At 45.1% G+C, this 16,682-nt stretch overlaps 1 protein-coding gene and 1 long non-coding RNA gene across 3 annotated transcripts; both read left to right on the plus strand.

The window, feature by feature from the left end:
* The first annotated feature begins 2,255 nt into the window (after positions 1-2,255).
* Positions 2,256-3,973, plus strand: LOC146755459 (uncharacterized). Its single transcript, XR_014938067.1, has 2 exons — positions 2,256-2,342; positions 3,678-3,973. It is a non-coding gene; the product is annotated as an uncharacterized LOC146755459 (long non-coding RNA).
* A 4,819-nt stretch (positions 3,974-8,792) lies between these two features.
* LOC146755460 (myosin-binding protein C, slow-type-like) lies at positions 8,793-14,902 on the plus strand. Of its 2 annotated transcripts, none has more exons than XM_085525598.1 (3): positions 8,793-8,982; positions 9,680-9,897; positions 14,759-14,902. In XM_085525598.1, the coding sequence occupies exons 1-3, from the start codon at positions 8,802-8,804 to the stop codon at positions 14,774-14,776; spliced, it is 417 nt and encodes a 138-aa protein (XP_085381724.1). In that variant the 5' UTR covers positions 8,793-8,801; the 3' UTR covers positions 14,777-14,902. The 2 variants fall into 2 exon arrangements, with proteins under 2 accessions (XP_085381724.1, XP_085381723.1); XM_085525597.1 differs by lacking the exon at positions 14,759-14,902 and adding an exon at positions 12,531-13,052 and having other exon boundaries at positions 8,844-8,982.
* The last annotated feature ends 1,780 nt before the right edge of the window (positions 14,903-16,682 follow it).

Genomic DNA, 16,682 nt, shown 5'->3' on the forward strand with positions numbered 1-16,682 from the left:
GAATGAGTTCTCCCAGTAAGAGGGCAGAGTCAGCAGCTTGCAGTTGGCGTTCCTGCTTCTGCCTGGGCAAACCATCCCCTGTGGCCAAACGCCAACTGCAGAGCAGTGCCAGGGAGCCCTCTGAAGCTGAAGTCTTGGTCCTGGCAGGTAAGCATGCAAATCCAGCTTTCAAAACACTGCTTGTCAGCAACACAGGTAGAATTCATGCTTTCAGTGGGCTTGTACATCCTTCTGGCATTCAAGCCTGTGCCTGACATCTTCAGTTGACCCCTGTCTTTCCCAAATGAGTCTCTTGTCAACACAAGAGCTGGACCTGCACGAGGATCACTTTCAAGACAGTGACACTGTTGCTAGAAGCCTATTTGCTTCTGCCCACCATCACTGCATAGCCAAATGTCAAGAACCTGTTTCATGATTCATCTTGTGAAACTTTGACACTAACTGCTGTGCGTCTACTCCTTCCTAGGTGACCCGAGCCCTTGTATATCTCCAAGACGCCAGGCATGTTACGATGCAGCATCCTGTGATTCCATCAATGAAGAACTGTTACTAAGCACAGGATGCTGCAGTTCAGATGAAAGCCTTCCGTATAACATCAGTTATAAAGAGAAGAATGCCATCATCGTTGAAGCTCTCGTTCATCCCATACCTGTTGAAGCTGCTGACCTGAGCCTGCCAGACTCCTCAGGCACCAGCCTGAACCGAGTGCCTTTCGAGGACAGCCCAGCCCAAGCACAGCATGAGTGCCCCGACAGCAGCACAACCATGCAGGCTCAGGTCAGCATTACAGAGGAGAAGCCAAACATCTTGGAGGGGGAGGTAGAATCAGGCCAAGAGTCCCAGGCTCCGGGCAACAGCACGACTTCTGAGACACTCTCATCAGACAACAGAGAATGAGTCCCATCTTTCCTCCAGACCTCACACCCCCTCCTTTTTCCTATTGAATAAAGGCACGCTCATGCTCAATCAACGCCTTGACTGAATTCTGAGTTTTCATTCGCAGAGATTGGGATGAGTACAAGAAACAGCAAGACAGCTCAGCTTGCAACGCTCTGGCTGTGGGGTGCGTGCAGGGACACTGTAACCATACAGGGAAAGGCTTCCACTGCTTCCTCAAGCTGTAGTCCAGCCCTGCTACTGCTCTGTGGCACAAAGCCCTGAGGGATGTTCCATATTGTTAACCTAAGTGAAGCCAGCTTCATGCACTGTGTTTTGTTGTTGCTGGGTGAGAGGGGGATGCACGTTGGTGAGAAGATGAGCATTGCTGGATCTGCCACGAGTGTCCCTTCTGCCTCTAAGAATATGTCCTAAGTAGGATGTGAACACTGCTGGCACTTCTTCATTGCACGTGCTTGGAGGATCTTCAGTTCTTGCACATTCAGGATGTCTGTCAGTGACTACGAGGAAATTCTCAAGTACTAGGAATTCCATGAAACAGTTGGAACGGGTAAGTGTCATCTTTGTACAGAAACAGCACGCCTAACAGTCTGTCTCACCACTCTAGATTAAATCTGAGAATAGATTAACAGCTCTTGTCAGTTCTCTAAGTCAGGTTTCATTTGTATAAATTTGAAATTCATTTTTTAAACCAGTTGGAAATTGTAATGTTATATTAGAGAAGAATTCACACTCAACTTTAAGCATCTGTGTTTTGATTTGTAGGTGGTTTTGCCAAGGTAAAACTCGGGCGGCATCTTCTTACTGGTGAAAAAGTTGCACTAAAAATCATGGAGAAAGTTACTGTAGGGGTAAGCCAAAAGGCATTTAAATATGAGAATATCTTCTGTTGGAGTTGTGGAGTTCTCAAGAACACGGGGGCAGGTGGGATGGTACATACGAATGCAGCCTACTGGTCCCATTGCCTTTTGAAAGATGCTGTAGAGCTGGAAAAAGTTTAACAGAGCACCACAAATCTTGTTGCTGGTTGTTCAGAGGGCAGAATTCTCTGGCTTTAAAATGGAGGAAGTTATTACATCATTACATTACATTACATTATTGTTACATTATTACAGCAACTTTACCAAAATGCCAATGAAAATGCTGAATGTTTTACTTTTCATTTTTCACAGCTCTGTTTCAGAATTTCTATGGGAGTGATGTCAGTCATTGCTGAGTTGATGTTGAATTGTGTACTGTCCCATATGTGCTTGTTCTGTTCCACAGCAGTCAGATGTGGTATGTCACAGTAGTTAGCGATTTCATCGCTTGCTTTTATGGTCTCTTAAGGATGACTTGCCTCATGCTAAAACAGAAATTGATGCCATGAAGAACTGAAGTCATCAACATGTTTGCCCATTGGATCACGTAAGAGAGACATCAAAGAAATATTTATAGTCATAGAGGTAAGAAATAGTTTCTGCTTTCTGTGCTGTCTTTCTTACTTATCTTTCTCTGATACTCTCTAAATGCATTTTCAGATAACCTTATCTTACAGGGAAGCTGTTTGATTGCATTGTTTCTAAGGACCGCCTTTTGGAAGAGGAAGCTCCAGTCTTTTTTTGACAGACTGTTTCAGCAATTGCTTCTGTTCACAGTCAGGGTTATGCCCAGAGACCTCAAACCAGTGAGCCTGAACTGCAGTCAGTCTTCCATAAATAATAATGAATGTGTTTTTATTTTTCTGTTGGCAGAGAGAGTTACAGTACTCCACTCCATCCCAGTGGATTGCAGGAGAGAACTGAAGGGGGGAGAAGTAACACAAAGTAGAACTCATGGGTTGAGATAGAATTATGTACTGAGATAGAGAAAAGGATAATAGTTATGATGAATGCAAAAGCAATTGCTCACCACCTACCAATCAGTGTCCAGTTAGCCTCCTAGTAGTGGAAGAGATTTACATGAAGTTATACCCCCTTCAAAACTCCTTCCACAATATGTCATATAGTATGGAATATCCTTTGGCCAGTTTAAGTCAGCTGTCCTAGTTCTGTTCCTTCTCACTTCCTTGGGCTCTCAGCTGAGATTGACTGTGGCTCTGTACAACGCTGCCTGGCAGCAACTGTAAGCATCACTGCGCTATCTCCATTGTTTCTCTAGAATGAAAACGTTGTATTGTATCAGACACTGAAGAAGATAATTCAGTCCCAGCTGAAACTCAGACAATAACTTGTGCTTAGGATTCTTTCCCTACAGGAAATGTTAGATATTTATTGCTATGTGGTACTGTGTTCTGTAGCTGAGCTGGATTTTGTTATCCTTGAAGAAGTATCTTCCTCTGAAAGGGGAGTAAAACATGATGCTCCTAATGAGCGGAGCAGAGACACAGATCTGATCTGAGTGTTGGTTTCACATTTTTGTGATGCTCTTTGCTGCAGTTTGTATCTCGAGAGAAGCCCTTGTGGTGTCAGTCTGTTGTGTAACCTGCTCTAGTTTTGTGCCTCAAGGAAGAGTGATCCTTTAAACAAATGGTGGCTATACAGAGGGTATGGGGTGAGATGCATTCCTCTGGCCCCATCCAATGGATTTTCTGTCACTGAAGTCTTGAAGCACAGGTTAGGTACTGGAAGGCTTGAATATTTCCTCACCAATAGGTTAGAGCTTGGCATTTTGTAAGCTGCTGGTATCTCGGAGTAAAGCAAATCATTACAGCACGAGCATTTTCCTAGGCATCTTATGAAATCCCTCTATCTAAGGAACCTTTCCCCTCTGAAAAATGAATCATTGTCTGTATGTTTTAGAAGCAACTGGCTTCCAGCTGAGAAGCTGATGGATTTATGGGCTTGGACAGGAACTGGGTGTGGAGGTGACTTGTAGAGATTTGTGCCTGAACCTGCTGCTCTGGGAATCGTGAGACCAAGTTTCTCAAGAGCTTTTCCCACTCTCATCATCACTTTCTGCGAGGGATGAGGCTGCATGTTCTCTCTGGGTAATATGTTCAGTGCTTGGAAAGCTATTTCCTTCTATCTAGTCTGCTGTTTAGGTGTATGACTGTTTCCTGTCACAATCCCATCGTGACCTGCTGGCCAGAGCCTCAGTCAATCTTCATACACACCCCCTCTCCCCACCCCATAGGCATTGAGAAGCTGCCATGAGGTTCCTCTGCACCCTGAACAAACATCATTCTCCCCAGCTTCTCTTCTCTGAGTGGGAGCTTCAGCCCCCTGCACAGGCTGGATGTCATCCACAGAGTTTGTTTCAGGTTGTTATCCTTCCTGGCCAAAAACCAGATACAGTATTGTAGATGTGGTCCAGTGAGTGTTGAAGCAGGAATGACTTGTCCTGGTCTGGTTGTGCTGCTTTTTAATGCAGCTGATGATCTTGTTGTACTTCTTTTCTGTCAGAGCACACTGCTGGCTTGCATTCAGCCTGTGGTCTCTCACCACTTGTCCGCCTAGTCCCCAGGTCCTTTCCAACAGATACAAGCTAGTATTTCCCACCTGGGATATTGGAAGATGGGAACTTGCCAGCAGTCAGTGAAGATCTCTGAGACTGCGAGAGCGAGCGAGCTTTGAGTAGACTGGGAACCACTGTCCACAGCAGGAAATAAGAGAAGAGAAAAGATGTTTCCTTGGGCATTTGGGTGGAAATCATTCCTGACTGCTTTCTCATCCACCGGGAAAATCTGCTGATTGACAATTTGAAGCTGATAGACTTTGGACTCTGTGCAAAGCCAAAGGTAAGAGGATGTGTTAAATCAAATACAATGTGCCCCCAAGTAATGCATGTTTGACCACCGTATGCAACAGGGGCTTGTCCAAACAAACTCCTTAAAATCAAGCTGTTTCTGTGGCTGACATGTCATTGCATCTTGTTTGGATTGGCCTGAACTGTATGAGAGTGGTTAACAGATTGCTCAGAAGCACAGGTAGATTATTTTCTCTAGCTAGACTCCCTGTTTTTGTAGTCTAAGCTGTAGATAATCTTGTAGGTATATCACCTGTGTTATGCAAGGGTCTGTAATAGGAGCATGGGGTTGGTTTGCCTAAGGAACCCTCTAAGGAACTGCATGTAGGATGAGATTGTGGATAGAATAAAATGACTTTTGCAGGTGACGTACAAATCCTGTGATTGCATATGCTTGAACTGAATTGTTTCTTGATCTTCAAACTGATTTCCAGAAGCCTTTATTAACATGTAAGATGGGTGCTGGTAAGAAAGAATGGGAAGACTGCCTTACTGATTCCAAGAGAATTATTTATCATCAAATGATTTTTCCTGGCCAAATTTAGAGCCTCTCACAGGTAATCGAGACCAACAGGCTGTTGTTGCACAATCAACAGGCACAATCTAGATGATCAGCTGAGGAAAATAAAGCATCATGCCAAGGGTACTAGATAAGTGAGCAGCTTGAGATCTGCACATTTATGTGATACTCATGGTCTTAGACAATATTTGTTTAGTGAGGTCACATTGAATGAAAACAAAATCTAAGATTAATGAAAATATACAAAGGAGAAGAAGCCTCTGAGGCTTCTGAAGTGTTATGACCAGAAGACATAAACTCTGTTTTTGAAAGAGCAATTTGCTCTGTTAATTATCCATCATTTTTGTGCAGTCTGTTTTGTCAGACTTGTCTTTAGCTTCCAAGTTGTATGTGAAGACTTGTTTGCACTGTAATGCACAATGTACGAAAAATTGAGAGATGAAAATGTGAAGAGTTTTTCTATCTTTGATTTCATGTCTGGAATTTTGGAACCCACTACTTGCAGTTGTTAATCTGTCCAAACTGGTCTGGTTTGCAATGCCCTCATCCTTCTTGAATCGCTCTGCTGTTAAAGGCGGAGCAATTCCTACAAGTGCCATGGCCCCACTGTTGTTCTAATTCTTGTTTCTTTGTTTTCCACACGCTGCTTTTCAAGCCTCCTTTTTCTTTACAGTCCAAGTGAGAATTGCACTGTGAGGTGTCTGAACCTTGTTGTGCCTCTACATAAATAGAACAGCAGCAAAGCCTGACAGGTGACTGTGCTGACAGCTCTCGTAGCCAGTAACACGTAACTGTGCTAAATCCCTTGTGATGGCTTTGATTTAATTTTTGCCAGTGAAATCCTTGTAAAAGGAACTGCAGCAGAGTGATGAGCTAAGGTGAAGATGCTGGTTTTAGTAGTGCTCTAAGCTGAGTGGAAGGGCAATTGAATGAGGGTTATATGCTTTCTGTGGACAATAAGGTTGTGGTGCTGTTGGGGTGGGTCCAGAGGAGGGGCCACTGTGATGATCAGAGGGTTGGAGCAGCTCTCCTATGAGGAAAGGCTGGATTGTGGCTCTGGGCAGCCTGGTCTGGTGGTTGGCGACCCTGCACATAGCAGGGGGTTGGAACTGGATGATCTTTGAGATCCTTTTCAACCCAGGCCATTCTATGGCTGTACAGTTCCATACTGGAACAAATATAAAATGCTAACTATGTAAAACATGGAGTCAAACCTGTGTGATTTGTCCACACCAGGAGGTGATTAGAAAACAATTTTTTAAGCTACAAAGCTGCTTGCATGAAAGGAAAAGAAAATAAAACTACAAGAAAAAGGGAAAACCTTTCTTCCTGAAAATAGGAAGAATAATGGACCTGACATGAAATTTGGGTGAAGCTGCCTGATTTTATGAAGCTATTCCCATTATTTTCTTGGTGCTGTGTTTCCCAAATGAGTGGTTTCTGGCTGTGCTGCAGCACCAGTCTGCATGTGAACATCAGCTCTATTCACCATCTGGGAAGATTAGGACTTCCCTTCTCCCACCAGCACCACTGAATTACAGTTACTCAGTGGTTAAACAAAGGAATCCTTAAAGAAGGGTTTACAGCTGTCGTGTTATCTGAAGTGCTTGGGGCATTCTGATGCTATTAAGCTCTATGTATTAACAAGTTCAAAAAGAAAAGGTAGGCATCTGATTGTTGTGACAGTTTCTAAGTGATTTGGAAAGCTGTACCACCCAACCACTCCTTCTATTTGATGGAGGTGACAAAGCTCAGTTTAATTTCTGACTGCTGTTTAAATCCTGAAGCTGGAGCTGGTTCCTGGAGCAGAAAAAGCTCGGAAGCTGTCCCTCCTACAAGCAGGCACCTCTGAGCAAAATATGACATCTCGATTTCTGATGGTAAGGTCAGGAGATCTGATTCCAGCGTCTAGCTTTCGGCTTCATGCTATGTTAGTGGGACCTTTGGCATCTAGCACTGACCAACAGCAACTGACAGGCTGGTAACAGTGCACCCCAAAACAGTTATGTGTCTATTTATGTTATGAGGGAAAATTGCATTGCATTGAGATTTCCTATTTTTACACTTTGCAGATCTAACTCGCTGCTGGAAGAATCCTGTACGCCATGTTCACACCATTTTCAATGAGCTGGATGAGTCTGTTGTTGGCATTTTAATACCATTGACCAGGCAGGCAATATGTATGGAGTATTTGGCTCTCCCTACAGTCATGAATGTTTGAGTATCTTCAACATGTGGCTCATTGCTTCCATTTCAGGCTGCCCAGAGAAGCTGTGGGTGCCTGTCCTTGGTGTTGAAGGCGAGGTTGGATGGGTGATGGGCAGCCTGAGCTGGTTAGTGGGCAGCCAGCCCATGGCAGGGTGTTTAGAACTGAATGATCTTGAAGGTTTCTTCCAACCCAAGCCCTCCCGTGATCCTATGATTCTGTGATTTCATTCAGGTTTATTAAGATGAGATGAGTTCTCCTAAATGCGCTGTTCTCCATATGATTATAATTGGAGTCTAGATGGATGACTTAAACCAGACTCCAAACTTTTTGATGGCCAAAATGAAATGAAATCAATCCTTTACTGTGTCAGTAGTCTGTAACTAGAGCCCATCAGGTAATTCCCAGCCTCCTGCCTGTATCAGTGGCTGCACACGGTGAAAAAGTCTGATGGGATTTTAACCTCTAAAATGTTCCAAAGCAACCAGAGGGTGAATATATTCACTATGCAAATACCTGCAGGAATAAGCTTGTCATGTATGTCCTCAGGTAGCACAGTAGTTAATGGTGGGACTCAGTAGGTCATGCTGAAAGTTGAGTCTGCTGATCTTGAAGGTCTTTTCCAGCCTACATGACCTTATGCTAATATTTCTGTATTTATTTCTGTTCAGCTCCCAGAAAACCTCACACCCAGCCCCCAGCTGACCCCGTGGTGAAAAATAAAACAGAAACCTCAGTGACGCTGGCATGGTCCCCTCCGAAGATGCAACGCCCCATTCCAATCGATGGCTACATTGTGGAAGGCAATAAACTAACTGGCTTCACCTGGGTGAGGTGCCACGAGTCTCATGTCCCCGTCCCAGAGTTCACGGTGAGCAATCTGTCTGAAGAGGCTGATGATCAGTTCCGAGTGTCTGCAGTCAATGCGCATGGACAGAGCCCGTCTCTGGAATTCCCAGGGAGCGTGCACCTTGGTAAGCACAAAAACCCCAATGGAAATGGGTCAGTGTGAGCTGAGCAGCTGTGTTGGTTCCCTAAAGATGTTTCCTTTGACTTTAAGGATAGTAGTGCATTAACACACCAAAGGCTTTCCTTTATTACTAGTTCTCCTGTCAACCTCCAGCTACCACTAAAGTGATACAAGTTCTGTTTCTGTGACAGAGACATGAATATCCTTATCTTTTGATATCACACATGTGCAAGAGGCAGAACTTTCTGTAACAGATTTGAAGCATAGAAGTTCTTCTTCCAGCACTCATGCAAAGGGAGAAGTAGAAATGTACCTATGATTTAATCTTCCATCTCTAAATGAGATACCAGACTTGCATCTAAAGAGCATTAAGACATCCATGTTGTTCTTCCTCAGAACCAGTCCTGGCTGTGAAATCCCCCCTAACAGCTGGTGAAGCTGTACCTGGAGGGGATGCCATGTTTACTACTGATCTTACAACAATGTGTTGCAGCACTTGGTACCTCAGTGGTAAAGTCTTACAGGAAAGCGAGACCTGCATGATCAAGAGAACCCAAACTACTCACAGCCTAATCATAAAGAACATCACCAAGAATGATGGTGGAGCAGAAGTGAAATTTGTTGCCGAAAATGTTGATGTCAGCACCAAGATGAGAGTGAGAGGTGTTTGCTTTGATCCTTCTCCTTTCCTCTTACAGTCAAGGCATAGTTGCTGTGATCTGATGATTAGAACTGGGGCTGCAGGCATTCACTGCCTGTACCAAATACCTGAAATTGCATCCCATGGACTGATGTGAGTCCTGGTAATGACCTAAACATGATAGCACTGAGTGTAGGGTAAGCCAGTCTACCCAGCTGCTTGGTATCTGAACCAGATTGCTTCATGCCAGCTGATGAATGTCTGCAGTTCACAGCTACTGGCCAGTGCATTCAGTCAGCAGGTTTACCACTGCATCACCATAGAGCAGTACTTTCAGCTCCAGGTTCAGACAGCCTTTCTGATTGCACTGGAATAATTTAGAAGTAGGGGAGCAATCATTCCAATAATATCTCTATCAATCAGCTTTGCATGACAAAATAGAACAAATAAACATTCATGATGGGAGGACCTGTTTGTCATTGGGTGGAAACCTCTGCAGAAGCATGTTTAGAGCATTCTTAATCAGTAGAAGGAGATGTTTGGTTGATTTTTACTTAGTAAATCCGGCAAGAAGACCAAATGAAATATCTTGAATTGCTCAGCAGTGACACAATGATGAGTGCAGGAACAGAAGGTGATACTTTTTCAGAGATGTTGCAGCAAACATTGACCACGTTAGCCTGATATCAATTGAACTAACGAGGCCTTTGCTCCTGACAGGTGCTGCAGTGAGATTTACCAAGAAGAGCAAAGATGTAGAAAAGATCTCCGCTCGGCTGCGTGAGGAAGCCAAACTGCAGGCTGAGCTTTCAGACACAGGCGCTACTGTGGAGTGGATGAAGGATGGGAAGGAGCTCAAGGCCAGTGAAAAATATGAACTGCACATTGTGGGGAAGAAACACACCCTGAAAATTCACAACGTCTCAATGGATGATGCTGTAAGTTGTCAGTGCATCTGTGAGGGGGATAAAATGCATGAGTTTGCATGATGAGGCTCTTCATCATCTTCTGCTGGCTTGTCACCCTTGTTGATCCATGGAGAAACAAGAAAGGCCTAGAGTAGTGTATGCACTTTGGCATTGGAGAGCTTACTTAATTGCTTCTTCTCAAAGAACAAACTCCAGAGAGTCATGGAGACATCTCCAAACAGAATTGAATAATGGGACTAAATTGATGGAGAGCAGAACTTCCTGCCACGGCTTGTCAGCTAGTCTTAATTTTGCTTTTCTTCTCTCTGTCATGTTAGCATAATATTTCATACTGGCAGGTCTGCCCAAAGAATTAAATGAATTAGCTGATGGACGTTTCCATGTGCTTTGCACTGTAATGTGACTATCAAATGAGTAATCAATGCTGTTATTTTAAAATCTGTGTTGGCAAGCTGTAAGACAAACAGCTGCTGTTGGTAGGTTGGTTACTGCAGAATCAGCTTTTGTGTATCTCATAGATAGGGAAGAGACCCTTAAGGGTCAGCTAGTTGGACTCCCTTGCAATGAACAGGGGCACCGCAGCTCCATCAGGTGCTCTGAGCCCTGTCCATCCTGACTTTGAACATCCTCAGGCTCACAAATCTTATACCTATGCCACACACTCGCAGTATTTCACCATTCAGCATCACCACTTGTATCTTCTCTTGCTGTAAATCAGAGCGAGCTGGTAAATCATCTGCTGTGCGGGTCAGCTGTGTCTCTCCCATGGGCATCACGTGGCTGCTGGGAGGCTCTGAAGAGCTGCAGCCAGAGGTGTGTCACCCGCTGGGCCTCGTGCCCAAAGGAGCCCACAGGAAAGTGTTGTTGCAGTTTGTCATGCACTGCACTGCCATGAGACTTGACGTGCCAGACATCCTCTGACACGTGAGCTCCTGCATCCAGGCAGGACATCTGAGACGTCTCCTTCAGCCTGACGTGGCTGCAGTTTCACACTGGTTTTACTAAGGAAGGAGAAGGCACGTGGATGAAACTCTTTTCCTGCTCTTCCTGGCATTAGCTCATAGTACAAGTCAAGCACTGTCAGGTCAAGCCTGGAGGAGTAATGCTTGTCACTGACCTGTTCCTGTTCAGGGTGGAGCTGGAGGGTAAAATAACACAAGAAATTGTCATTGAAATTCAATATCTGTGAAATTCAGCTGGCTGCATTCACAGAACCTGGCGTTAAGATCTGTTTTCTGGTTTATTTCTTGAGCCTATTTTCCATAACCCAGTCCTCATTTATGAACCGAAGCTCTACTGAAAACCTTTCGCTGTGTATGCTCATGCTGCAGTGCAGCTCTTGTGACCTTTAACAGCACATTCAAGTTCCTCTGATCACAGGATCCATAAGGTTGATTAAGTCCCTCTAGTCCGACTGCTCACCCATCTCCACCAAGATGCTCACCATCAGCTAGCTAAAAACTCAGCAGAGATGATAGATCAAGCCCAACACTGGATTTGGGATGGCTAGAGATTCCTAAGATATTGAAGGATTGCTTGCAGGTGGTGTTGGCTCAGGTATTCACCCTGCATCCCACCTCCCGTTCTGTTTGGTTGAGAATCATGCATTCTGCAATTTCACTTTGTAATTCAAAGCCCCTTTCTTTATCTGTTAAAAAACTGATCTAAAACAAGCCGAGAAGACTCCGTTGGAACTGGTTGATGCAGAACAAAGGCATCCCCAAAGGACAAGTTGCACTGTTTGATGAACATTATTGGATGAGAGCTAAGCTAAGATTTAAAAAGTTCTGGGGCTGTCTCTGAGCATCAAATCCAGAGGAAGCCTGCATGATTCCCTGAGAATGGATACCTCCTACTTTGGTGTAGGGTGAAGGGAACACTAGCAGTAACTCCTATCACAAAATGTCACATGGCTCAGACAAAAAAGCCATCAAGAGGGCTTAATTAGGAGCACCAAATGGTCACAAGATGGTCTTAGGGCAGGGAAGTAATCTATCTACGTGACATTGATTGATGCTATTAGTTCTTCACAGCTTGACTCTAGAGGGACTGTTCTTCTTTGGTCACCTAGTTTTACAAGAATAGATGACTCCTGTCTATTACAATTTTTAACTCATTATTTGTTCACTGATGCCATAAATGTGCCTGGCATAGCAATTGGCCTTGGTATATCCAGTGACTGAAAGCAACAGTTGTTGCTCTAAGAAATGCAATACTAAGCTAGGTCTGCCTGTAGCTGACAGCCATCAGCTTGCTCCTCAGGCAGGTTCTGTCTGGATGGAATGAAGGGCATGAAATACTGATGTGCTCTTCAAACGCTGCTTGTTAGCTTAGAGAGAAAGTGTTGAATAGGTTTGTTCATGCATTGCAAACACGTTACTTATCTGCCTTCATTTTAGCTTCAGAAGAACATGTGCAGAATACAGAATTGATTAAAAGAAATAAGAACTGTCTGCATAGAACTTACTCTTTCCTTACACAGGAGAATCAAGCACACGTTTGTATGTGAGTACCTCCAGAGGTGAAACTCAATCACCCAAATGTAATGAGCAGAGACATTACAATCAGTTCTAACTGTATCTTCATGCTGTGCTGAATAAGCCTGAGTCAGGATGTAAACCACTTTCTCTTTTTTTCTTCAGATGAAGCCATTAATGTTGTCAGCAAGCCCAAAACCACTTCAGAAATATCAGTCAGTCCTTCTGAAGACCTGGAGCTGGTGTGTGAGGTGTCAGCTGCAAGCGGAGCTGTCGTATGGAAGAAAGATCAAACAGAGGTGAAGCAGGACCAGAGGACAACCATCATCTCCAAGGGGACGCACCGCAAGCTCATGGTCAAAAATGTGACCCTGAAAGACCAAGGGAGCTACAGCTGTGAAACAAAAGATGACAAAGCAACATTCCAAGTGAAAGTCAGAGGTGAGAAAATGCTTGGAATCCCAGAGATAAAGGAACGCTTCATTTTGTGTGTCTTGCATTTGGAGGATCAACTGACAGCCTCTCTGGTGCAAAACATTTTGGCTATAGGACTTTCTTGGTCATCTAGTATCATAGCAACACTTTTCTACATGTGATTTACATCCAGGAATGAATTACTGCAACAAAGGGGAGTACAGCTGCGAGGCTGCTGGCTAGAAACTCACCTTCAAGATTCATGTAACTGGTAGGAAACACGTTTTGGTTGATATTCTTTGATTATTCCTTAGTCTGGCTGTGGAAATGTCTGTGTGAACGTGTCCTCTTTATTCTGCCATGAAACTGTTTTGAGAAGGATGAAAAGAAATGCTTACAAACGTGCAGCTAAAATGATTATTTGTTTTTAACAATATTTCATCCAGCTCTTCCCCTACAATTACTTTTATCATCAGCTGTCCATGGATGTCCAACTGTGATTTGTACAATGTGCAACACTGCTCTACCAGTTGATATTTCAACAGTACTATTTACACAGACGTCCTTTTCTGCTCCAAATCCACACCAGCCATGGGAGAGGGAGTAGGTGAGCATCTTCCTCCATTAGCTTGATCTAAATCTGACAGCTTCATCCAATCCAGGGCTTCTCCAAGACCTTTGAAAATTCTGTTACTGTTGAGGAGACAGCAGGCTTCTGGGCTTAGGTTAGAATATGGTGCCCTGTTGATGGGTCCTGAGAGTGTCCAAGCCTTACATGGAGAAAACCATCACTGCTCTTAAGATGTTTTGCAAGCAGGTGAAACTTGATTGAAGTGTGGCAGTGATGCTTTCTGAGATCTCTGGCCCCTAGTTTTTCTAGGCTTTTTGTTTGCCTCTTAAGATACAGTGAGCTGCTCTTAATTGTGGCTGTGTCCTTTGCCACGAGCATACCTCTGAGCACACAGTTATTTTGAGCTCCTCTTCTTCCAATGGCTCGGATGAGCAATTCTGAGAGATATGCAGAATGGGGATGGCTGTGCTGCTGCTTCCTTTTCTGTCTTAGCTGTGGTTTTCCCTTGCAGGGCACAGTTCTCTGCCTGGGCCCAAGTCTGTGTGGGTCTCTCCATCCACAAAGCTGCTCACCGTGCAGGCGGCACAGGCTGAGAGGAGAGGCCAGAGCAGCTCTCCTGTTGCAACACGGAGCAGCAAGATACAAGTGGAGGAAGGGCCTGCAGCTGTACTGAGGAACTTCAACGCAATCATTGATTTTCCATCTGAAAGATAAAGAAAGAGGAATTCCCTTTCCAGCCCCTACCATCATTGTTCGGATGATTTTTATTGGTTTATCTTTTGTCCATTGTATCTTTGAGGATTCAACTAACACACAGTTGCCCTATGGCCTCAGTGGAGCCACACAAGGTGCCTTTCCTTCCTGGTTGGGCAGGCAGTCACAAGATGCAGAAAGCCACGCTGGCGTCTATCCTGTTCTGTGCTGGCTGTACATGGAAATCTTGGGGTTTTCCAGATTTCAGGGCCATGTGCCTGAAACCAATTGTGCTTCTCCTGTAAGCAGAGCTGTTGGTCAGACTTGCTGGCACTAGAAATTAAAGGTGGCAGTGAGCTGAGGCCGAGGAGGTGTTAACGTAAGAGTCAGGGATGCTTTTGAGCTTCCCTTATAACTGTACGGTTCCTCAGAAAGCAGTTACGCCTGCCAGCTCCTTTCCTGTCCGGCTGTGGAGCCTTTGCTCACATGCTCCGAATCTTGCTTGAAATCATTGAGAGGAATGTAGCCAGCAGGACTTGAGGGCTGAGCTGTAGGAATGGAAGCATCCTCTGCTGTTTGAAACAGAGGGTGTTTCTAGGCTGTGTTTCAGCAGAAAGCAGGCAGTGGCGGGAACAGGCAACTATTGGCAAGGGCTCGGTGCAGCTCTTCCCTCACCCTGCACCACGACTGACAGCATGCTCTGTTTTCTCTCCAGACTGAGTTCTCCCAGTAAGAGGGCAGAGTCACCAGCTGGCAGTTGGCGTTCCTGCTTCTGCCTGGGCAAACCATCCCCTGTGGCCAAACACCAACTGCAGAGCAGTGCCAGGGAGCCCTCTGAAGTAGAAGTCTTGGTCCTGGCAGGTAAGGGTGCAAATCCAGCTTTCAAAACACTGCTTGTCAGCAACACAGGTAGAATTCATGCTTTCAGTGGGCTTGTACCTCCTTCTGGCATTCAAGCCTGTGCCTGACATCTTTGGTTGACTCCTGTCTTTCCCAGATGAGTCTCACAAGCTGCTTGAAACCTGCTTGACAGGCAGCACCAAGCCTTTGCCTCCTTGGATAGTGAAAGTTTGACGCTAAATGCTGTGTATCTACTCTTTCCAGGTGAATCGATCCCTTGCCAATACAGGAACCCACCAGCAATTTGCAATGATGCACGTTGTGCTTCCATCAATGGAGTGCAGTTAGGATGCATGAGTCACTGCAGTTCCAAGGACAGCCTTCCACGTGACAGCAATGATGGAGAGAAGGATGTTTGACCTATTCAGTTTTGGGCCCCTCCCTGCAAGAAAACCTTGCGGTTCTGGAACGTCTTCAGCTACGAAGGTAGTGAGGGGTCTGGAGCACAAACCTTACGAGGAGCTGCTGAGGGAACTTGGATTGTTCAGCTTGGAAAAGAGCAGGCTCAGGGGAGACCTTATAACTCTCTATAACGTCCTGAAGGGAGGTTGTAGTGAGCTGGGGTTTGGCCTCTTCTCTCGTGTGATCAGTTATAGATCTAGAGGGAATGGTTTTAAGCTGTGCCAGGAAAGATTCAGGCTGGACATTAGGAAATATTACTTCCCCTAAAGGGTATTCAGGCATTGGATAGCACTGCCCAGGGAGGTGGTGGAGTCACCGACCATGGGAGTGCTCAAGAAACGTTTGGATGTTGTGTTGAGAGGTATGATTTATCCGGGAAGTATTGGTAATGGTTGGACCAGATGATTTTGTAGGTCTTCTCCAACCTTGATAATTCTGTGATTCTGAGCTGAGAAACTTTTCTTGCTCAAGTCCAGCTTCCAAGCTTAACCACCTACAATGAAGTTGATGTCGTTTTTCTGGTAGCCCTCAAGACAGTGTCCGCATTTACCCAAAATCAGGAGGTAACCAGCTGCAGTGAAGTGAGCGATTTCAGTGCCTATTTCTGATGGTGGCAATGAGTTCAGAGGTCATACTTAATTGACGGTGCCTGTTTCCATTCTGACAAAGGATGTAGTTGCAGCTGACTTCCCGAGGCTGCCATACGTGGTGGTGACGCAGCCTTGGGCTTCTGCGTTTGCATGACTCCCACCTTTCCTTTCTGTGTCTTGCAGGTCAGCTGGTGCTGGAAGCGGCCGGTATCTGAGTAGGAATGAAGGTGAGTGCAGGAGCAGCTGCTGAGGGGAGGAAGGAAGTCCATGCTAATGAGCTCTGAAGCATCTGCGGGTTCGGTATCAGAAGAAGCAGAAGTGATGCAGGGGGCTCCCCAGCAGGAAGCTGGCTGATCCAAATGCTTGCTGAGAGTTTGGAAGCCCAAGCCCTTATGGTCTCTGTAAGGGTGGCTAGTAAAAAGATGTTAACCAAGATGGTGGTAAATAGTCAAAGATTATTAGCAAAGGAAAACTGACCAATGTTGATGCCTTGACCAGAAAGCTGAGGCAGTCTCAACTGGGGAGCAGTCTCCAAGAGATTCTGCCTTAGTGGTGGTCAGCGTTTAAATGAGGTGAGGTCTCAGAAGAGGTGCAGTCGAGGTCCACCCCTTCTGGGAGCACAGCTAGATTACTCTCACCTGTGCTCCCGCAGCTGGCCCAACACTTGCCTCAGCTGATTAATCAGAGGTTCAAACTGTGATTTCCCATACAGTCTCTAAGCTGAAGGCAGCATCTCCTTGATCTGAT

Source organism: Coturnix japonica, chromosome 32 (assembly GCF_054131305.1).
Source record: "Coturnix japonica strain WE chromosome 32, WE-NBRP24, whole genome shotgun sequence".
Classification (NCBI taxonomy): Eukaryota; Metazoa; Chordata; class Aves; order Galliformes; family Phasianidae; genus Coturnix; species Coturnix japonica.

What these genes read in the sequence shown, in the direction of transcription:
- LOC146755460 (XM_085525597.1), top strand. Translation starts at nt 8,859, where the DNA reads ATGATCAAGAGAACCCAAACTACTCACAGCCTAATCATAAAGAACATC. An exon ending in CACCAAGATGAGAGTGAGAG is followed by an intron (nt 8,983 to 9,679) that starts GTGTTTGCTTTG and finishes TGCTCCTGACAG; the next exon opens with GTGCTGCAGTGAGATTTACC. An exon ending in ACGTCTCAATGGATGATGCT is followed by an intron (nt 9,898 to 12,530) that starts GTAAGTTGTCAG and finishes TTTTTTCTTCAG; the next exon opens with ATGAAGCCATTAATGTTGTC.